General features: G+C 41.1%; 1 protein-coding gene across 6 annotated transcripts in view; it reads left to right on the forward strand.

The window, feature by feature from the left end:
• Positions 1–502: 502 nt before the first annotated feature.
• SYNJ1 (synaptojanin 1) overlaps positions 503–23,563 on the forward strand; it is a 97,567-nt gene continuing 74,506 nt past the window's right edge. For 5 of the 6 annotated variants that reach the window (XR_012645929.1, XM_074996872.1, XM_074996891.1 and 2 more), the window contains exons 1-6: positions 503–549; positions 2,429–2,575; positions 18,176–18,262; positions 19,032–19,299; positions 21,920–22,145; positions 23,025–23,108. Coding sequence is in view for 5 of the 6 variants with exons in the window: in XM_074996872.1 (XP_074852973.1) it covers positions 2,452–2,575; positions 18,176–18,262; positions 19,032–19,299; positions 21,920–22,145; positions 23,025–23,108 (789 nt within the window). In the remaining variant the exon portion in view is untranslated. Of the gene's footprint in view, positions 550–2,428; positions 2,576–18,175; positions 18,263–19,031; positions 19,300–21,088; positions 21,161–21,919; positions 22,146–23,024; positions 23,109–23,563 lie in introns of those variants that run through there. The other variant, XM_074996895.1, reaches the window with a different exon arrangement.

Genomic DNA, 23,563 nt, shown 5'->3' on the forward strand with positions numbered 1-23,563 from the left:
GACGCAAGCTGCTCGGGTAGAAGTAGCCAGTTGACTTCATTGCACGTGCTGTATCTGGTACTGGCCTACGTGGGCAGACCGCTTATTGACCCAGTCTGGCCGCTCTTCTGTTCGTGTTCAGGCTCCACTGGGTGGGGGGATTCCCAGGTCTAGAGGCCTGAACCTCCTAGCCCCGACCCTACGTCACTACCTTACACACATTTACCTGGCGCCCTCCCCGACCTGTCCCAGCCGTCAGCCACGGGGCGGCGCCCACACTCTGGCCCCTGGCTGAGGCGCGGGGTTGGTACTGGAGCCCGGGGAACTCCCACACCCCAAGCGCGCAAGGGTAGGGTGGGAGGGGGGGTCTCACGCGCCCCTTCCTCTTGTACGTGACGGCGACGGCACCCACCTCCCGCGTCTAGCGGCACGCGCCGCCCTACGACCCGCTCCCAACTTCCGGCTCGGGCGGCGCAATGCGGAAGAGGGGGGTCGGGCCAGAGCGGAAGTGAGGTAGCCGCTGTAGCCGGCAGCGGCAGGAGGCGCCGCTCGGAGGTGGCGGCGAAGCTGGTGAGGGGGCCGGGGCCTGCGGGAAAGGCGCCGCTGTCACTGCGGGCCGGGGCGGGGGAGGCTGCGCGGCTCAGCCCGGGTTCGACCGTCCCCGCCTGCGGCTCGGGGGTGGCGTCCTCGCAGCTGTAGAAGATGGAGGAGTTTTGAGCACCAGTGACTCCCGCACGGCCAGTCAGTCAGTCTGCCTGGGGGGTGTTTGGGCTTGTCTGTCCGTCCATCCCCGGGCGAGGGGCAGGACTGGCTGTCTCCCCGCTGTCGGGTGCGGCAGGCCCTGGCTGCCTTGGGGGAGGCTCTGGGTCCTTCCCTACTCCGGCAGCTTGAGCTGTTGTCAGCGCAACGCCCGCGGGCATTAGTCGAGGGAGCCCCGAGGGGGCCGGGCCTGGGGTGACCTCGCCCGTGTCCAGTCTCTTCCCCAGCCCGCCGCTCCGGTGCCTCTGCCCCTAAGGGGAATAACCCGAGCTTGGGCTGCCGCTGCTGCCCGATATCCCATCCAAACATGGCAGAGGGCTCTGTGATGAGACAGGTAAAAATCGGACCCCAAGGGAACTGAGAGATGGAGAGTCTCCGAGGGTACTGCTAGAATAAATGTTACCCATCCCTTTTAAAAAGATCTTACCCTGCTGGTAACACCACCTTAGATTGCTAAGATTAGTTTTTATTTTACCTTTTTGCTTTCTGCATGTTTTCACTTTGCTTTTTGTTTTTGTAGTTTTGATTGATTAAAATTGGCCTAATGACTCTGTGTCCACGTTTGTTTATAGTTTCCTTTTAGCCAGTCTTACCTTGTGATTTCTAGTCAATTTCCCTAGCCCAAGGTGTGATGGGGTTCAGGGGTCCCCGTGCACTGCACCCCGTCCGCTGGCAGGAGTGACTCTCACTCAGCAGGTACAACAGGAGGTTTATTAGGCAACAGATGCCCAGTTTCTCCCAGAAGCGACAGTACAGCAGTTACAGGCAGTCCTTCCAACCCGTCCTGGGGAGAAGACCCCGAGGGGTGCCCCTCTGGGGTATAGCTTTCCCCCTCCTCGGGCTGGCTGCCTTCCAGCTCCTCTTCCCCCCAGCCTCTAACTGCCACCCCCGATTCAAAAACCCCGCTCGGCTCCTTCCTCCTCTTTGTTCAGGGCAGAGGTGTTACCTGCCAGTTGTAGCGCCAGGGTCATCCTTAGCCACTGGGAGCTGCTCTGCTTGCCTCTCATATCCAGCCTGACTCTCACATGCACTCCCCCCACTCCATCACACAAGGTTCTAATGATTTGAGTCACAGTAGGTGCTGTAGGGGAAGGGTTTAAATCCAAACCAAAATAACAACAAACTCCACTGCATCCATTAAAGCAATAATAGTTCCAAAAACATTTGTCACTGTATTTTTAAATAAATAGATTTGGGGCTTATGCTATTGGACAGTGTCCTTTTGGTCATAGTCTCTAAAAATGGTATCTGTCTCAGCTCCCAGTCTCCTGCATTCATCATTAGGTTATCACTCTTTGTTCTCTGTGCTTCAATCAACGACTCCTTTTTATCGAAGAAATCATAGGCTGTTAAATAACTACAATTGTTTTGTTAACTTTGTGAAATTTGTAAATGACCTCTCTTTAAAATTCCTTATATTCTAAAAACTAGTTCATGGTAGGGTTTGTCTATAAATATCCCTTGAGTCCTTTTTTGCACAAACTGAGCTTTAGCTTAAATCATTTAGCCCTTGTTTGGGTTCTAGCTGTCTTCATGACATTTCATGTCTTCACACTTCTCTCCCTTCTTCCTTCCCCCGTTAGATATTCTCTTAAAATAGCTCTGAGTGAGGGTGAAAGTTGGGCCTGGTTTGTGGCGAGAACCTTAGAGGTACAGGAAATTGATACTAACATGGTCTTTTCTTGGATAGGGCTGCCTCTGGTAAAGGAAAAAATGGCTTTCAGCAAAGGATTTCGTGTTTATCACAAATTGGATCCACCTCCATTCAGTGTGGTGGTAGAAACCAGAAATAAGGAGGAGTGCCTCATGTTTGAGTCTGGAGTTGTGGCTGTCCTCTGTAAGTCAATATGTTTTAAGTACAATGTGAAAAGTTGATTGGCATGAAAATACATTGTGACACATATTTTTATTTTTACTTATAGACAATGATATGTTTATCAATTAACCTTCATTTTCCATAGCTTGATTATTTTCTTTTATACAATAACTAGTGTTCAGTTTAATCTGCTATAAAATGAATAAAATTGCAAGGTTTTTCTACCTGCTTAAGAGAGTTCTACAGTTTCAGTTATTTTACTGTCAAAGTTTGTTGTCTGGCAGCCTTCATTTGTCCTCGATTAAATTAATCTAATTACTGCTAGTTTATATTTTTATACTGTGTTGAAAGATTCCTCTTCATCTGAGTACCTCACATAGTTATTTTCCCAACTGAATTTCCTCACAAAAATTCCATATCTCTCATTTCTATTTTCTGAATTTTTCTCGGATCTCTTACAATGGTTTTCTTTTTTAACCTTCAGTTATGTACGTATTATTGCTTTGTCTTGTTATTTTTTAGAATAGTATATTTTCATTTCTATTCTTGAGGCGTATTAAGAAATCACCAACATGTAGATATACAGTACATCTTGTATTACAAGTACAAAATTTTTGAAGGTATTTTTACAAAAGTCATCTTAATAAATATTCAGTGAAGACTGTGTAAAATGATCAATGTAATTTTCACATGAAAATACTCCCTTTTTTAAAATCATTTAATGTCTCACGTGCATTTGGCATTAGCAGAACAACATTTGATAGCTGCTGTTGTAGTTCTGTAAGCCATTTCAAGGCCTCCTCTGTGAAGTAGTGGATTCATTTTCGATTGCATAATTGGGGCACTGAATTATGATGCATTCAGTGGTTTGGATGTTTTTACCACAATTCCATGAAGGTGAGTCTTTTATTTGGACTTGCGCATCAAGTAGTTGTATCTTCTGTGGTTTGTTCAGGTGCAATTCAATGTGGTCCAAAGTCTGCATGGCAGGTTAAAACCAGGAAGATGGATTGTTTGGTCAGTAACAGTGTGCTTGTTTGCAATGGTTGGTAGGATCCAGGTATCTTGCTCTTTCCTATCTTGATCCAGAGACATGAGGTGGTCACAAGTTTTCATGATTTCAGGTATTTTTGGAGTATGTTATCCATTACCTGCTGGCTGGGAAGTTCTGGGTAGTTCTGGCACTTTTAAGCTTGCATGGTGTGGCTTTATCTCAGTGGACGATTGGAGATTTGATATTTGCTTAAATAGAAAGTCATAACAGAGGTGCTGATTTTAGAGTTCCTGTGATGATTAACAAGGTCTGATTCAGCTGCCTAACCACCAGTTGGATATGGAATCTTCTTGTCCATGCCTATGCATGGTAAGTCGGGGCCAAGACCAATTTTTGTAGCACCAGGACAGTTGATTGCCAACTTGTTTCCTCTAACTTCTGAATAATGTTGGTGTGAGTCTTTGCTTTACAGGCAGTATATTTAAGATGGTCATGAAAGGTGAGGGTGTGGTGAAGAATGATGCTGAGATATGTTTGCTGTGGGTCATAGTGCACAGTTGTACCACAGAACTCAAAAAATCAGTGTTCTGTGCGATGCAGTTGTCAAGGTGGAAAGCAGAGATTTCTTGTTTGCTTGGATTTGGTGTCAGCTGCACTTGCCTACAAGATCTTAAGGTCAGAGGTAATGGTCACTTGAAATTGTTTAAAGCTATGGGCTTAAACTTTGAGTGCCAGATCCTCAGCATACATAAACTTCTGGACTATTGTTTGATACATCACTCAAATATTCATTGAAGAGTGTTGGAGCAAGTACAGAGCCTTGTGGTAACCCATTATTCAAAGAGAGCAACTTGCTGCTTTGACCTGTGAGGCATGCATTTATCCTTCAGCTGTGAAGGTATTTAGCAGTCTGAAAATCCTCACACAGGGGATCTCTTTAGCCAGCTTCAGTAGCAGACAACCCTTCCACATTTTCCTATGCTGCTGACTGATGAAATTTAGTACTGGTCTTGGGTTTTCTTTGGAATCTAGCTTTGATGTTTGAAGTGAAAGCCAGGACATGCTCACAGCAACTTCTGTATGGTTGAAAACCAGCTTGCAGTTTGGATTGGCTAGTATCCACAGTGGGCCTGATTTTAATGTAGAATTATACGTTCTGTCACCTGGTAAATGGCCCTCAAGAGGGAGATAAGCCTTTAACTAAAAGAGTGATCTGCAGGTGTAACGGGCTTTATTAGTGAAATAATCTCATCTTTTCTCCACACACAGGAGATTTCATTGGTCTCCAGGATGTTGGTGGAAAGCCGCATCATCTTTTTCTAAGTCAGTGGACTCAGGATAGATACCATCTTTTTCATAGTGCTTTTCTTGGTTGCTTTGATTTCCTTAACTGTGAATGTTCCAGACTGTTGAAATATTGGTGTGGATGTGGATGTCCTCTGCAGAAGTTGATGCTGGACTTGGCTGCAATCCTATTTATTCACTGGCTGTTTTGGTGTCCACAGAAATTTAGCAGCAAGGGCATTGGCTTTCACCTGCAGCCTAATGTTTAACATGTGTGGATTGGCAGCCTCTAAGAGCCTCAGCAAGTTCCAGACATGCCTACGTGAATGTGTGAAGTATAGACCTATGCATTTCAAGCCACTGTTTCTGCCTTCCTGCATCCAATGATGCCAGGACGACTTTTTGGTCAGTAATGCTGTGCTTGTTTGGAATGGTGGATGTGTTTGTGAAGCAGCTCTTGTCTCTGGAGTCCAGCAAGGTGTGCATGATTAGTTATGCCCCCAAGGGACATTCTTTTTTGCCCTGGAGATTAGGAGTTCAGTAAAATTGTCAGAAGGCTTTTTCATTGGGGCATTGTGGAAGATTTGTGTTGTCCATGGTCAAGAGTGAAAGCAGTTCAATCTGCTGCTTTACATTTCAGCACAATGCTGCTTTTGAGTAGCAAACTGGGATTTGAATGCCAGTATTTTTCAGTACTGGTCTCTGCTAGCTGTTTAGGAAGTCCTTCAAGGCCATCTGTGGTGCAGGTATTGATGTTCCTATATCATCTTTAGAGAGAAATGACTACAGGTCAGGGCAGTATCATCTGCCTCATCTTGCAGAGGGGAAAGAGATGCATTGTATTGCATTAAAAAGGAGTGTATAATTTGCTGATACTCAGCATATCAGTTCGTCATCTGCAGAGGTGTTTCTGTATTTCCCTGTTGCATGTGGCAGCTTAAAATTGCCCATAGATACAGCAGGATGCTGCATGTTGTAAGGAGCTGATTGAGGCCACTGTACACTGGCTTCTTTCAAGTATCAGGGGGGTAGCCGTGTTAGTCTGGATCTGTAGCAGCAAGGGATCTGTGGCTTCTTTCAGTGTCTATTTAACTGTTTCAAAAGTTAAATAATTAAATAAAACACTAAACATAAAATAATTCATCTCTGCAGCAGTCATTGTTGCCATTTTAATTTCAGCTCAGTACTACCAAGCTTTCTATATGCTGAAGGAATACTTAGGTTGATTTCAGATTTTATTAAATAATTTCAGACAGTCAAATCAACTGTTTATCGCTGAGTACTATTACAAATTGACAAAAATAATATGAAGTTTCCCTTCTCTGGTAGATGGTGGTATAGTATGATTAGCCTTTTTAGTGTTTCTCAGAAAGCGATTCCTGCTTGTCTGTAAGTCAGTTTTTACATTTAACAATGTGTGTATGAGCTGACAGGAAAAAAGACATAAGGTAGAGCAAGCTTTGCTACTTTAGGAACTTGTCTCTTCATAACTTCCCAGTAAGCGCAAAGATCCAGTGAATCTGGGATGGGCTCATTCTGAGAGCTGTGCAGGAAACCTGAGAGTGTTCAAACCGTTCTGGTGAGAGGTCCTAGCTTGCTGTACTGATCAATGTCTTGTTACATGGCAGGAGTCTGCCTGGGAGCTGCAACTTCCAACATGAAACTGACACAGGATGGAACTGAGTTCTGAGAAATTGCTCTTTAAATCCCTGCTGATGGCCCACTCCCCTACACCTGCACTCCCCGGTGGCCATAACTCCCTGCAACTCCTTCCCCATGCCTATTGGTCTCTTACCTCCAGCAAGTGTGTGTAGCTCAGGCATGCAGCTGTCCTGCCCACCTGCTGCTGTGGCCCTACTGCTGGGGATAGCCTGGATTCCATGTTCCTGTTTTAATGGCAGCTCTGTCCGTGTTCTGGTTAACATGGGTTTCAGAGAGCCCTGCAGAGGGTAGAAAATCCTCCTTTGCTCATTGCAGGCAACTGAGCAGTGGAGAGAGCCTCTCACTCACTCCCTTGGCTGATTCATTATCGAGATGCAGGGAGGGAAATCGCCTTCCTGACTGGATAACTGCTGATCTCTGCAGTGCATAAATACGTCATGAGAACTGTCGCATATGTTTTTTATATATATATATATATAATATAATTTTTTATTATGGGATATAATTATCTAGCAGCCTCCAACTAAAATGTGACTACAGGTGCTGTAGAGACGCGGACATTTACTGCTAAAGCTGTGAGAGTAGTGGTTTTCAACTGGGTCTGAAGACTAAGATGTCTAAAGGATCCACACTTCCATTTGAAGATTTTTAGAGGTTCATGAACAGGAAGAAAGGTTGAACCCCATTGTCATAGAGCAATGGTTCTCAGCCAGGGATCTGCCCCTGAAACCCTGAGCCCTAGCCTAGTCCCTACCTCTAGAAGGCAGAAGACCTGGTGCTGCCCTTCCATCTCCTCAGCTGGATCCTGGAGTTTGTTGAGATGGAAGGAGTCAAGAGAAAAACTTTGAGAACTTCTGTCTTAAGGGATCTTAGAGAGAGTGTGTTTGTGGGCTCCCCGAAGAGCGATACATGTGAGTGCGATAGCCTCATGGTAAGAAAGGACTAGAAAGTGACACTGACTAGAAACACGGTACTGTTAAATGCACAAAGTAAATGTTATATCTAATCTTTCAGTGACAATAACTTTGTTACTAGGACTTTCAAACAATGAGACATTAATTACAATTAATTGAACTGTTAAATACTAATAATATCATTTATTTCAATATCTTTAGATGTTTTCTCCATTTTCAAATACAGATTATACTTGTCTGGTCTAGCATCCTTGGAACCTGACTGGTGCAAAACCAGAGAATTTGCCAAATTAAGGGAGGTCAGCCAGAGTCCAAGGGCTCCAATGGCAGCCTGGGCTTCTGGCCCAGCTGCTGCTGCCTGAGGGTCACAGCTGCTGAATCCTCTGCTGCTATACCACCAACTGTGGTCCCAGCCTGGGGTAGTGAGGGGCACAAGGGAGATGAAAGGAGTGCAGAGGAAACTTGGCCCCACGCACAATAAGCAGATATCTGGCTAACTTAAACCATGCCAGGCCACTGGTGTTGCCAGACTAGCGAGAATCAGCCTATATATTGATTTCAGTTATAACCCAGGATGAAAAGTACACTCATCCCTCGTTAAACGAGAACTTCACTTATGAATACTCGCTTAAATGAGGGACTGATTTACTTACCTTAGTTCACTCTACGAGTGAACTCCCCCTGGCTCGTACAAGGCTAGTCCCCGCCTAATGGCTCCAACCTGCCCTAGTCTGACTCCCCCCTCCCCACAGCCCCTACTCACGGCAGCCTAACCCCCACCCCACCTCTGCCAGCCTGCAACAGCCTGACACCCCCACCCCACCCCGCAGTGCCTGCCCGCGGCAGCTTGACACCCCCACTGGCCCTGCGGCAGCCTAACTCCTACTCTCTGCCAGCCCCACAGCAGCTTGACACCCCACCTCCCCGCTGGCCCCACGGCAGTCTGACCCCCCGCTTCCCCTCTACACCAGCTGGATAGACCTAACCCCCTGCAGCCTGACACCGCCCCCCCCCCCCCCCCCGGCTGGACCACACATCCATCCTTCAGCAGTGTGAACCCCCCAACCACCCCACGGACCCAACTGGTCACCAGGTTTTAACCCTCCCTCCCACTCATGGCCCTAAACTGCCTCCAGCCTTTAAACTCCCTGCCCCCACAAACCGAAGGTTCACTTACCTTCCAAAAGCAGCGCCACCTGCTGCCACTCTTTCTCTGAGCTCTAAAAACCAATCAGAGACTTTTATGTGTATTCTAGTGAGAATTTCATGTCCCTCTTATGAGTTTTCACCTACAAGCACAAAGTTGGGAGCCAATTGTGCTTGTACAGCGAGGGGTGAGTGTATACAGTGCTCACTTGATATTTTTATTACCAATATCTGCACCGTAAAAAACAAAAGAAATAGTATTTTTCAGTTGACCTAATACAAGTATTGTAGTGCAACCTCTTTATCATGAAAGTTGAACTTACAAATGTGCTATTAAGTGGGGAAAAAAAACTGTGTTCAGAAGTCAAACAGTGGAAAGCTTTAGAGCCTACAAGTCCACTCAGTCCTTTGTCTTGTTCAGCCATTTTTTCATACAAACCAGTTTGTTTACATTTGCAGGAGTTAATGCTGCCTGCTTCTTATTTATAGTATCACCTGAAAATGAGAACAGTTGGTTGCATGACATTGTGGTTGCTGGAGTCAAAAGATATTTGTGCCAGGTGCACTAAGGATTCATATGGCCCGTCATTCTTCAACCACCATTCCAAAACATCTGTGCACGTACTATGATGGGTTTTGCTTGATAAGAGTCCAAAGCAATCAGACCAAAATCTATTTGTAAATTTCAATTTCATGATAGAGATTGCATTATTGTATCAGTATGGAATACAATTTTTTTCATGATTGTTATGGTGCAAGTATTTGTAATAAAAATAACGTAAAGCAAGCACTTTGTATTCTGTGTTGTAATTAAAATCAGTATATTTGAAAATATAGGGAGAAAAACCCATCCAAAATATTTAATAAATTTCAATTTGCATTCTGTTGTCTATAACTGTTATTAAACCTGCAATTAATTAAGATTAATGTTGTGAGTTAACTGTGTGATTTAACGGTGATTAATCAGCAGTTCTAGTTGTTACAAGTAGTACATAAACACTTAATACATAACTTTTGAACTGCTTTCCTTTTTGTTATGCACCAATGACTGTTCGGAAACCTTCCTTTTTTAGTTCTCTCCTTCCACTGTATTTATTGAATGTGTTGTCTTACATTACACAGTCAATGCAAATACAATTTATATTGAACATCATAGTCATTGTATGAAATTTTAATGTTAGAGGCTTTTCAGTTGGGCACTCTGTGCTGTCTTTTTTTAAACCCTCTCAGGTCGCATTTTAAAGATAACTAGGATGGAGAAAGTTAGTACTTCACCTCTTCCTTCCCAAATGGGAGGAGTGTGGACTTCTGCTAAATTGGCATTCAAAGGAGCCCAAGAGGTTTGCATACCTTCTTCTGGTCCAAGTTCAGATTTCATTTAAAAAGCTGTGTGTTCTGGAAGGTGCAGTATGAGGCTTGCAGTATTGGAGGTTATAAATTTCTTCTAAAAGTCAGTACATTTTATTTGAATGTGCAGCATATTGCTGCATATGCCCAAGATTTGTGGTAGTTAATGTAGTTGTGGACCACATAAAACTTCATTCCCTGCTTCTCTGCATTTTTAATCCCACCTACAATCATGTATTCATGTCTAGTGTATCATAATTTGGAATTTGAGGAAAACCCTTTTCTACAATTTATTCCATGGTGTTTCCTGTTACGAATTCTACAAAAAGATACATTGTCTGCAGCACCCAGCAAATAATGTGTGTTTTCTGTCATTCGAGCTGATTCTGTACTGGATTTAAAAGGAGATGTGCTTTTGATTTGGCTGCACCTACTAGCTGTTTTGGCTACACTTGCCGGTAGCTGAGGCATCTTTTCTACAGACAATCTTGCAATGAAAGAGACAGTTGTTTCTTCTTTCTCTCTTGCATGTATTGTTTGTGGAACACCTGGAGGCTTCTGGATTGGAATGAAGAGCTTTTGCTTGTTCCTTTCTTGTGGTGGGAGATTTGGAGTATTAGTGTGTTACGTAACTTCCCCAAATGTGTAGAGAGCATAATTAGAGATGTTTCTGAAAAATTCAAGAAATATGTATTTTGAGAGACTGATGACTTGTAGATAAAAAGGCTTCAGAAGAGACAAAGGAGAGCTTAGGCCTGGAATTAGATTTTAGTTCTCTTCTGTTCTCAGTTAAAGTTCTGGTCTTTACTTCCAAGACTTCAAACTATTTTGATCCAGCAACGGTCGTGGCCATCTCTATCCGTGGTCAGCCTCAACCGGTGCACTTTCCTTGGACAAGGTGCTTACAAAACCCATGATAAAGAGCTCAAAAGATTAAACATTCTTAGTCAAGGGTCTCAACTGTAGAAAGATTTTCAGGAATATATCGGACTAAGTGATGCTCTTCGCAGCAGGCTGTAAGGTTCTTTTCAAAAAAGTGTTTGCAGCATAGCCAGGATAATTATAGAGGACTTCTAAAAAATTTTCCAGTAGATATTCTGTTAATCAGGAAGATTAGAAGAGGTCTAGGTAACTAGTCATGCAGTTTTATTGTAGGAGGGAGGCTCAGATATTACTGTGTTTATATATTGAACAGAATCCTGGAGAGGAAGAAAGATGGAGTTAATTCTTAAATTGAGAGAGAATTTCAAATTATTAGGAACCAAACAAGACTATTAAAATTATTTAATCAGGACAAGTGACCTAATGCAACAGTGACAACTGAAAAAACCTTCAGATTCAAAATCTATATCTGGCAACGTCATTGATCCAGATCCTTTTTGTGTATATACAGTTTAGAGGGATTAAATTATAGATACAGCCAAGAGCAAGAGAAATACTTAACATTAATGGATTTTCTCCTTGGACTAAGTAGAACTATTCAGAAAGGAGAAAAATGTTTCTTGAAGGGATGAATTAAATAAGCCATACAGGTGATGAGTCTATGTACTGCAAAGTTATGAATGACGTAAATATTTTTCTTGTGACTTTGGTAGCTCATGTTAGAGCTTCTAAATCAGTTAATGGATTCTGTTGTTGGTTTGCTTGGGAATGGTGCTTAGACTTAGACTCTGTTGCTTATGTTATACAAGATTAATTCAAAGTTTGGGAATGTGGACTTGAGATCGTTTAGTCCGTTTTGTTTTTGCTCCCGTTTTTCCTGATGTCTTTGTCTTATGAATAGAGCTTAAACATGAAAACAAATCACTAGTAAGTGTGGAATTTGAGTAGCTTTCTCAAACGTCTTTTTTAAATGGAATAGAATGTTAATATGTGGTAGTAATTGCTGTTCCCAGCTGTTTGTCTTAAGTTGTTCCTTATGGATGGTATGGCAATTATAAACAAACAAAATTTTAAATATTTGGTTGTACGTCAGCTGCACTCTATCCTATCTCCTTTGAAACGTTTTTTTGTGAATTCATTTTTGTTCTTCACTGTATGATGTCTTTATACCGCTATTTTCTTTAATTTTATGTTACATGCAGTCTGCTTTTTTGCATGTGTGAAGCATTTTAAATACAAGCTGTATGAAAGACATTAAAATCCAGATGTATGGAAAATATAGTGAGAATTAATGTTTCATGGCTAAACTCTTTGGCGAGAAAATGGCTGTTGAGGTTGCATACAGCTCTTCTGTCGTGACCCTTGTATGGATTTATTATAGTTAAGTTTGGCAAAATGCAATTTTTATTTTTCTTATAATTTTGTTGTATAATGTTTTTAAGACTTTTTTCATTTTTTGTCAATTTAAATTTTCACAGGTGCACGAAACTGGGGGTGGAGTAATTATGATCATAGATATTAAAATTCAAAAAGTTTAAGCTTTATAGCTTTTAAAACACAGTCATGTCAGAAAGTACAAAATAAACCATATTAAATCAAAGTTCTTAAATTGTCAAGCAGCATTTTTATTACCTTGCCTATCTGTAAATTTTGATTATCATTGGTAGAAATTTTATTTTTGTTGTTGGTTAGTATGTGTACTGTGAAAGTGACATTTACCAGTAAAATTCAAATCCTTTCCAGGCCTTATTATGGTGCAGTATTACATGATCCTGTGTCAGGTCTGAAGTTTGTTGCTGATTTCTTAGATACCACAAATGTGCAGTGTCTTTTAATATTTTTGTTATGGTTTTCTACTTAGATTAAATTTGTCAATGTTTCAGGGTATTTATCTTAAATATTTTATATACATTTATTTTTCTTTAAGGTATGCCTTCTAACTTCATAGGCATCCACGTGATAATACTTTTCAACTAGCAATTCAGATTTGCTTAGGTACAATGGAGAGGATAAAGCATTAACAATAAATGTAATTTTGGTTGGCTGTATGTTTCTTCATGCAGTCTGACAACCAGACCAAGAAATCACCACTGCTGAAAGATTGTTTTTGTTGGCTGTGATAATATAGTGTACAAATTACGTGGCTGATCTACATTTTCACTTGTGTGGTTGTGCTCACCCCTCCCACCCCCCACTAAAAGTACCAATATTTGAAGAATTTAAGTTTTCCAAATTCAACTGTGAACTTGCAGTGGTATATTCAAGCAGATATCTCTTTTAACACACTCGTCTCTAAGGTGTCTTTATTCAGAAATCCAGTGTTTTTACTGTTTTACAGTAGTTGAATATAATTGGTAGGTTCTGAAAAATATCTGCCTTTTTATCACTCATTAATATCTTTGCTTTGCTCCTTCTCCCCACAGTCTTGAAATGTGAATGGGCTATTGTATCCTTTAAATGTCTCGGCAATGATAATATAACCATGATTTACTGAACTAAGAAAACAAAACTAAAATCATGCCCAATTAGTTCAAAAGTAAAGGTAGACAAAGCTGTATTTCTTAATGAAACCCATCCTATCAATTTAAGAGGAACAATGTTGCCTAGTCTTGTGACATTTTTCTTGCTTTTCTTCCTTCAGTCCTTTAATTATATAAGGACCTCAGCTGCAATTAAAAATCATGTGTGTTTAGCCCTCATATTTACAAAGACCCTTTTGAAAACAAATTCTAAAGGCTCAAAATTCAGAAGATGCAAAGCATAAACCTTATAATTATTAAGTCTCTCATGAATTTTTGTTGTCTATCACACCATTTTTGAACGTTTTGAAATTGTAATACCTTGAGTTTTGCCAGTCACTTAAATAGGAAGAGTACTTGGTACTAAATGAACTAGATGCAAAGGTCAGAGTTAGATATGCTTGTTGAGCCACCCCCCTCATGCACTCCCTTCTTTCCCCAAATATCATAGTAAATTAGAAGTAGATTCTTCCTTTGTTCTGGATCTTGGATCACAACTGACCAAAAAGAAAAACAAACAAACCCAAAAACAAAACAGTTGGGGGGACCCACACAAGTGAGAAAGCAACAAACAAACACTGGTCACCGCTTTAAAAACGAAAAAGGAGACTTTGAGATATAGTAAACCTTCAAGTTACATGGGGGTTGCGTTATTGCAATTCCTGCGTAACTCAAATTTTCACGCAAGCCGGTGGGGAGAGCCTGTTTCCCAGCTCCCCTGGGCTTGCAGGAGCTGGGAAACTGACCAGCCACCAGGGATGGTCAGTTTCCTGGCTCCCAGAGTGGCAGGGAGCTGGGAACCAGAGGCCAGCCTGGTTTCCTTCTCCCTGCTGCTTGTGGGACCAGGAAAACAGTCGGCTCATGGTTGGTCAGTTTTCTGGTTCCACCAGCGAAGGGCAGCCAGGAACCAGGTTGCTGCTTGGTTTCCAGCTGCTCTCCGCTTGTGGGACTGGGAAACAGAACAGCCCGCCAGGGCTAGTCAGGTCCCTGGCTGTTTCTCCCTGTTTTTCTCCAGTGGCGCAGCTGTCAGCCTGACAGCCTCTTAGCTCTGGGGTGGGACCAAAAAATGAAGAATTCAGTGTGGGAGGGGGCTGTCAGGAAGTAGGCTTGGGGTGTGGGGTATCGTCAGAAGGGATGGTACAAGACATGGGGGAGTTGGTGGGGATTGAGTGGGAGGGGATTCAGGAGTGGGCTGGGCTTGGGGGCAGGGGTCTGCGCAGGCAGGGAGGAGGTTTGAGCAGGAGGGGGCTGCAGGAGCATGCTGGGGATGTGGAGTATGGGTGGGTGGAAGGATGCAGGAGAGTTTGGGATACAGGGTCTGGAAGGGAGGGATCAGGGTGGAGCGAGGGGTCTGGGAGGGAAGGGCAGGAGTAGGGTATGGAGTCGGAGTGGGAGGGAGAGTGCAGGAAAAGGGTAGGGAAAGTACCTGGAAGGAGATGAAAGGTAGACCATTTAAAGTCTCTGGGTGGAGAATAAAGTTGCAAGGCGGTGGGGGTGGAGGGGAGTTGTCATGATGATAATCATCTAGTGTAGCCCCTGAGATCAGGAGGGGGTTGCTGTGGTATTTTTTTTCCTAAACAAATAATAGAAATATGTGAAACAAAACACCTGGTAATCATGGGGGGCGGGTCTCTAACCAGCCAGGCCATCTGTTGGTCTGCTAATACTGCAAAACACAAACATTCCCGTAAATTCTTGCAATTTATTGCACACCTTTTTGTATCACAAGGTAGAGTAATAAAACCAGGACAGTAGTCATTGGTTGTGAATCTGAACATAGGAGACAATTTGGATGAAAATTACCATTAAATAGGAGATTTATTGATTTGTGAGGAAAGAAAAGTGTATGTGAACAGCAAAATAAGGGCAATAGACTTAAAGGGTGGTGGTGATGGTATGAGAGAAAGGCAGACTTTAACAAGCTCAGAGAACTCATAGGGAAGGGATAAATAGAATTCAGGACAGCTTGCACGTCCTCAAAGGATATGACTACATAAGAGGGGTTTTCTGGCAAAGCAGGACTTTTTGTTGGAAAAACTCTCAGAGCATCTACATGCAAAATGCTCTTTGTCGACACTTTGAGAATACCCAGCAGATCCACTGGCAGCATTATACCTCTCCCTGTTCAGGTATAATGACCCTGTCAACAGTTGGCTATCGAGAAAACAGCCATGCAGATGCTCCACAGACAGGGCTTCTGGTTCACTGGGTAGCCCTGTTTACAGAGCTTGTGGTTGGCTGCTCTGTTGAGAGAGGGCCTGGTAGTCTGGCTGCCCTCTGTCGACAGAGCAGATTGCATCTACACATAAAAGCAGACTTAAAAAACAATCTGTCAACAGGAGTTTTGCTGGGAAATCCCTGCCGGCAGTCACTTTTCAACAGATGCTTCTTGTGTAGACATAGCCAACGAGTGTTAGATGCATGACAGAACAGTATCCTAATTGAAATAGGCCACTATGGCTGTAAAAGAGGTGTGTAATGGTCAGAAAATCAAAAAGAAGCAACAAAAAGCGGAAACATGAGCATATTGGTAAGGAGAAATATAAAGGACTAGCCTGAGCATGTAGGGATAAAATCAAAAAAACTAAAACAAAGAATGAGTTGCACTTAGCAAAGGATATATAAAAAGCACTAAGAGGTTCTATAAATATGTCAGCAGCAAGCAGAACTGCTGGCAGAATTGCTAGGCTTTTGAGCAATGTTGGGGGGGCAGCTCAGGACCCCCAGAAGGGACAGTGCCTCAGAATGAAGGGACTGGGTTGCCTTTCAGCACTGTTTCGCCTGTGCCACCCAGGGGTCTGGCAGTGGTTCAAAGTGTCTGGGGCTCTGGCTGCAGCCAGCAGCCCCAAGCTCATTTAAATTACCGGTCTCCAAGGCCTTTGCAAGAGAAAAATTGATAAAAGTGCAGGTCCACTATTAAATGGAAAAAGGAGCAGTAACAGACAACCTCAAAAAGACTGAAGAGTTTTAATGTCCTTTTTGCTTCAGTCTTCTGTAAAAACCTTAATTGTGACCAGATGCTTAAAACACTGAATATTAACAAAGGGGAAGGAGCAGGTTAAAGTTGTGTGTTCAGGTGGTCAGGACCCGCTAGCATTCATCCTAGGGTACTTAAAGAACTAGCTGAAGCAATCTTGGAACTGTAGAGGGCCAGAGAAGGACGAACCTAGTACTTATCTTTAAAAAGCAGAACAATGCAGATCTGAGGAATTGTGAATCATTCAAACCTAGAATGTAACTGGGACTTAATTTCCTTGTTTAACAAGGTTGCTGATCTGATGGAGAACGAGTAGAAGTAATGTATCTTGATTTTTCTTCTAGAAGATTTTTATTTGCCACCGTCCCACATGATGATCATATACACAATCTAGGAAGATATGGTCTAAATGAAGGTACTGTAAAGTGGGTGCATAACTGGTTGTAAGACTGAACTCAAAGCCCAGTTATAATGGGTTTCCTGTCAAACTGGGAGGAAATGTCAACTATTATCCCACAAGAGCCTGTCCTAGTTCTGGTACTAGTCAGCATTTTGGTAGCGACCTGGATAATGGTATGGAAAGTATTCTTATGTAATCTCTGAATGACACAAATCTGGGGAGGGGTGCTTGTGTGTGTGCAGAAGAGGTTAAGATTAAAATCTGAAACAACGTTGACAAATTGGGGAACTGGTGTGAAATCAAAAAGTCAGCAAAGACAAGTGCAAAGTACTAGAGTTGGGAAGAAAAAATTGAATGCACAAATACAGAATCAAGAGCCTGCGCAGCAGCAGTCCTTCTGAAAAGAATCTGGTGATTATTGCGGATCACAGATTGACTGAGTCAGCAATGTGAAACAGTGACAAAAAAGATAATGCGCTGGGATGTATAAACAGGAGTGTAATATGTAAGACATGGGAAGTAATTTTCCTTCTCTGTTTGGTGCTGGTGAGGCCTCTGTTGGAGTTTTGTATTCAGTTTGAGCACCATATGTCAAAGAGGTGGACAAATTGGAGAGTCCAGAGAAGAGTAACAGATACTATAAAACGTTTAGAAAACCTGATGGGTGAGAAGGTTAAAATATTTTATGTTCTTGAGAAAGGAACTACAAGGGGGACATGGTAAGTCTTCAAATACGTTAAGAATTGTTATAAAGAGAACAGTGATGAATTGTTGTCCATATCCACTGAAGGCTAGACAAGTAGTCAATTTTAATGCCTGTCATGGGAGAATTAGGTTACCTATATTAGGAATATTTATCTAACTACAGTTAAATACTGGACTAGCTCAAAGGGCGGTTGTGGAATCCCTGTCAGAAATTTGAGTCTGTTGGCCTTACTTTTCTGCCAGATGCTAATTTTGTTTTTTCCTGCTTTTTCTGTTGTAGGTAATCAGAAAATAACAGTTAATCTAGCTGATGATAGCTTGAGAGAGGGTGATTTTTGGCTGGTGCTTGAAAGGCCGTAGTATTTCAATAATTCTGTTTCCCCACCCCCCAGCCCCACTTTGCATCTTGGTTCAAGACAGACCTTTCTACAAATCTTAGAATTTGGAAGTGTCCAAAAGCAGGACTATTTTAAGCACCAGCTTCCTAAAGCTTTGTAAAGGTAGCAGGCATGCTGTGCATCTTCACATAGCAAAACAAATACAATAAATTTTTAATTCTCAAAGGGCAGAATGGCTACTATTTTAAAATGTCACTAAATGCTTCTAGGATTGCTGATGAATAGAGATATAATTGAGTTAACATTGTAACTTTCGAAGAGCTTCAGATATCTTAAGCATTATTGCTATATTTTGTTAAATTTCCAGTTCAGAATGGAACTATTTTCAGAGCCAGGAATCAAAAGTTGCTGTTTTTCAGAATAGTGATTGTCATCTTTTTTTTTTTTTAATAGCATCTGCAGAGAAAGAAGCAATCAAGAGTGCATACTCCAAAGTAATGGATGCATATGGACTATTAGGTGTTTTAAGGTTGAATCTGGGTGAGTAAACAAAGTGAGAGGAAAAAACATTATTTTTAATTTGAGACAGCCTCTCTGGCCCTGTAAGTAACCTTCAGGGCAAGGATTACCACCTTTAGTCTCAGAAGAGTTAGTAGTGTTTAATCTGTATTTGCAAAAACAATGAGAGGTCCTGTTGCACTTTAAGAGCTAACAGATTTATTTGGACATAAGCTTTGTAGGTTTAAAAAAAAAAAGTCAGTGTTAGTATTGTGCCTAGTATGTTGTATTACCAGAAACAAAGAATAAATAAAAATGGCTTCCACTTTTGCAACCTCTCTTGCTTTCAATACTCTCCTCCCTGTTTGTACTGCCTTGATTTCTCTGGGAGAACAGGAGCACTCTTAAATTAGTGGTGCGTGTGTATGTGTGTTCAAGGGTCACTGTGCTGCCTCTGCATTCATTTTTTCACTGTTTAATGAATAAAGTTAATCCTGAACTCAAAACTAGATATAATATATAGTTTTATAGTGTGTAAAATTATCATATAGCTATGTCAAAATCTTCATGTAAAAGAGAATATCAAAAGAATTGCCTTGATTAAAAATTAAGAGTAAGTTTTCCAGAGCTAGAAAACTAAGCATGGTGGATGTAACCACTGGCTGTATTGAAACATCAAAATCAGGTTTAGGACTGTGTGTGTGAGGGCAAGGGGGATTAGAAGTCTTAAAATCACTAAATGATTTCACATTTTATCTTTCAAATATTTGTAATTAGAATTCATCATTCAACTGTGTTTCTGGTTTTACAGGAGACACTTTGTTACGTTATCTGGTTCTTGTCACGGGATGCATGTCTGTGGGAAAGATTCAAGAATCTGAGGTTTTTCGTGTTACTTCCACTGAATTCATATCATTACGAAATGACCCTTCAGATGAAGACCGTATCTCAGAAGTGCGCAAAGTTTTGAACTCAGGAAACTTTTATTTTGCATGGTCTGCTACTGGGGTCAGTTTAGATCTTAGTCTTAATGCTCACCGTAGCATGCAAGAACAGACCACTGACAATAGATTTTTCTGGTGAGTAGCTAGTCTGTTTTGCCAGGCCTGATGTAATGCATGTAAAGTATTCATGTACATACTAATCTACAGCACATTTTGATCACTGGCTTTGGCCTGCAAATCTAGACTGTTAAAATTATGCTTCTATATAATTCCATGTGGCTTTATTTCAGATTCCTATCAAAGTGAGCATGAACATTTTCCACAATAAAACTGAGAAACCATTTGTTCTGTTATCTTTACTGACATGTGATACATTGGAGCAGGGGCTGGTGTCAGCCAGCACAGAAAAAATAGCATGTGTACAGACAGTTGTGAACTCCCTGAAAGGGCTATTTGAATGGGTAGATGCACACACTCAGTTAACAGCACAGAAAGGAAGAAAAGCCATTTCACAGGCTGCCATAAACTAACATGAGCCCACAGCTAAAGGCTTGCTGCTCCTGCTTGGAAATTCATGCTCTGCCTGTTCCTGAAGGGCAGGGGCCGGAGCATAGCAGTGAGAGGGGCACTGTGGGTTTCATAGGGGACAACTCTGGAAGCTCATAAATTAAATTTTAAGATGTGGCATTCCACACTGGCCTTTAATTGAACCTCTGAATTCGAGATTGATGCTATACCCGTCAGATAACTGCAATTTTGTAATCTTGAGATTACTGCACCCAAAATCGAGCTAATGGTCTTTACAGCGAAGAGAGTCATGGGGTAAAATCAAGCTAACTGAATTAAATTTGAATTTCTTGTAGTGTAGATGCAACCCCAGTGTCTACGTGACATAACCACTATTTCGAAATAAATTTGAAGTAGTGGCCATCTTATTTTGAAATTGATAAACCTCATTTCACAAGGAATAGCGCCTATTTTTAAAAAGCTATTTCAAAATAGGTGCTGTTTTGATAGGGAATAGCACGTATTTCAAAATAAGCCAAAGTGCAGCCACTAGCTCTATTTCAAAGTAGGCACTATGGCTATGTCTACACTACAGAGATCTTTCAAAGAAGCTTCTTTCGAAAGAGTGCGTCCACACACGAAAGAGTGGATCAAAAGAGTGATCTGCTCTTGTGAAAGAGAGCATTCGCACAGCCCCACTCTTTCAAAAGAACAGGCCAGGGAACGAAAATGAAGACTGTTCTTACGAAAGAGGGGCCCTGTGGAGCATCTACAAATGTTTTCTTTCAAAAGAAGCTTTCGAAAGGGGTTACTCTTCCTGAAAGAGGAAAGGAAGAGCAATTTCAAAAGGAGCACCACATTCTTTCGATTTACTTTTGAAAGAATGCTCTTTGTTTGTAGACGCTGCATGGGCTCTTTCAAAAGAGCCCCCTTCTTTAGAAAAATCTTTAGAAAGAACTTGCTAGTGTAGATGCAGTCTGTGTTTAAGTGATTTATTTTGAAATAGTAAAGTTATTTCAAAATGCATTTTTGTGTGTAGCAGCATTGTTTCGAAATTAACTATTCTGGAATCGCTTATTTCAGAATAAGACTCCTGTGTAGACACACCCTGTAAATGTTTGTAGCATATTTGTGATGCTTTAATTGTAACTTTTCTTTTTAAATGAAAGATATAGGATTTATGGATTTTACATAAAAATTTAAAAAATTTATCCAGCCCTGCACAACCAATAATTTAACTCCTGGGGTTACACTTCATAATCACACTGCTTTTATAGTCACAGTATTTGCAAGTCATTAATTTTACTTAATCTCTTCAATTTATTTTGTATGGTCTTGGTAGCAGTAACTTCCCTCTCATTTGTGTAGAAATGTGTGCGTACAATTCACTTGAAATAAATCTGTACTCCCTTGAAGAAAAGTGTATAACTTAAATGTATCCAATATATTCAAAACCTGATGCCTACGTTTGTAAAATACTTCGTATAAGGTAAAATAAAATACTTCGTTTGGATCAATTAATTTAATCAGTTTTATTTAGATGTAGTGTTCACTAATCTATAGTAAACTGACAACTGTTCTGGAAAACAAGTACTGTTAAGTTTAATTTGTACAAAACTGACATGCTTCAAAAACTGATGTCACTCTTAGAGTTTGTAGAATTATTCTTGCAGTACAGAATCTCTGATATGGTAACAAGTCCCAGGGTTTTAAAAGAAGGCTTTTGGGGTGGGAAGTTTTTCCCAAGGAACTGATTAAAGGAATAGGCACAAATTTGTCACAGTCCAAATTCAGTCCTGATTAGCCATGTACCAATTGATTATTGGGTGACCTATATGAAATGAGTCGGTGAGTTACATGTGATGTAAAAAATAGCCCCATAGTTGGGGTTCTGGTTTTATTTTCTTAGAGACCGGTTTTCCAAGTAGGTTCTGAAACACATTACTAGGAAGAAATAAGGGAAGCTGCTGTAATAGAAGATTCTAGGGTTGTCTGTTTTTATGTTCATTAAAATTCACTAGATGCAGTTTTGTCTTACGGACATCTAAGTTGCTGTCTATTGCTTTTTCTCTGTCAAATCTGTTTAAATAGGAACTGTGGATGAAACTGTGTACGTTACGGAAAGCTTTCCACTTCAAATCCCTTATATTGAGTGTGGAATTTCAGAAATAAGAGAGCAATTATCTAAACAAAATAAGCTGTTTTATTTTTCGATGTTTTTAATCTGAATCACTTCTATTTCTGATAGGAACCAATCACTACATTTGCATTTTAAGCACTATGGTGTAAACTGTGATGACTGGTTATTGCGTCTCATGTGTGGAGGAGTGGAGATCAGAACAATTTATGCAGCTCACAAACAGGCAAAAGCTTGTCTCATTTCACGATTAAGCTGTGAACGAGCTGGAACCAGGTTTAATGTACGGGGAACGAATGATGATGGTCATGTTGCTAATTTTGTTGAAACAGAACAGGTATGTTGTACATTTGATTAACTCATTATTTGATAATGTCATCTCACAATGGAAATAAACTAAATCATTGTAAGTTCCTTGAAATCTAAGAACTTACAGTATTCAATATTTAGTATTGAACTTTAGTATTCAATATTCACTCACTACACAACTGAATAATTTTTTTCTGTAAGTTCCTTGAAATCTAAGAACTTACAGAAAAAAATTATTCAGTTGTGTAGTGAGTAAATATTGAATACTAATAGAGAAATCAAAGCTTCTTCACGAACTTTAAAAGAGCCTTATGTGAAGTCCTAAGGATCAACTTGAAAGGAGTCCTGGAAAATACTTAAATCATCAGCTTCAATATTTGGTCTGTTTTTATAGTATTCTTGAGTGGGGCTCTGTGTAAGAGACAGAAAGCCTATGTCTACACTACAGCAATCTTTTGAAAGACACTTTTGTGGAAGATCTCTTCTGAAAAAACTTCTTTCGAAAGAGCTCATCCAAACCCAAAAAAGCAAATCAAAAGACTGAGCTGCTCTTTCGATAGTGTCCACACAGCCCCCCGCTCTTTTGCAAGAACAGGCCAGGGATTGAAAAATCTGGTGCCATGAGGAATGCTCTTCCAAAAAAAAGGGACCACCAAGTGTCTACACATGCCTTTTTTCTTACTACTACTACTACTACTACTGAATACTGTTTTTATTAAAGTTGTATTTTCTTAGCCAGGGGACAACAGAATATATGCTGTTTTTAAAAATCCATGCTGTTTCTACTGCTTACGTCATGACGTGTGCAATATGCTTAGATTCATTGTGTTCGGATAACTCAAGAAAGATTGGTTTGTTTCTGTGGCCTCCCTCACCCTGCAGTAAAATTAGTGCTTTTTCTCAACAGGTGATATTCCTAGATGACAGTGTCTCTTCCTTCATACAAATTCGTGGATCTGTTCCATTATTTTGGGAGCAACCTGGTCTCCAGGTAGATAATTGATAAGATCAAGATTGAGGCCCTGTTGCATTGTTACCCTTTTGGGCTGAATTCCCTGGATGAGACTCTTTTTTGGGACTCAGACTTTTAACTGGCCGAAGAAATTGTAGTTGAAGATACTACTTCATGCAGGATCTGAGCTCTCTCTCTCTAATGCTTAGTTTCTTTTGGCCTGGAAGTTTTGAATTCTTCAATTTTACCTTAATGATTGCTTCTTAAAATAGGTTGTTCTGGATTACACAAGTGGAGAGACTACTCTTGATTTAGTTCTAAATAATACTAAGCTGTCTATGCAACTATCTCAGAGCAGTAGCTGTGTTAGTCTGTATCTTCACAAAACAAAAAAAGCAGTGCAGTAGCACTGTGAGCCGATGCCCAGGTGCCAGCTAACAGTCCGGTGGGGCAAAGGGGGTGATGCCACACCAGCAGCTACGCTAAGCAGCCAA

Source organism: Carettochelys insculpta, chromosome 1 (assembly GCF_033958435.1).
Source record: "Carettochelys insculpta isolate YL-2023 chromosome 1, ASM3395843v1, whole genome shotgun sequence".
Classification (NCBI taxonomy): domain Eukaryota; kingdom Metazoa; phylum Chordata; order Testudines; family Carettochelyidae; genus Carettochelys; species Carettochelys insculpta.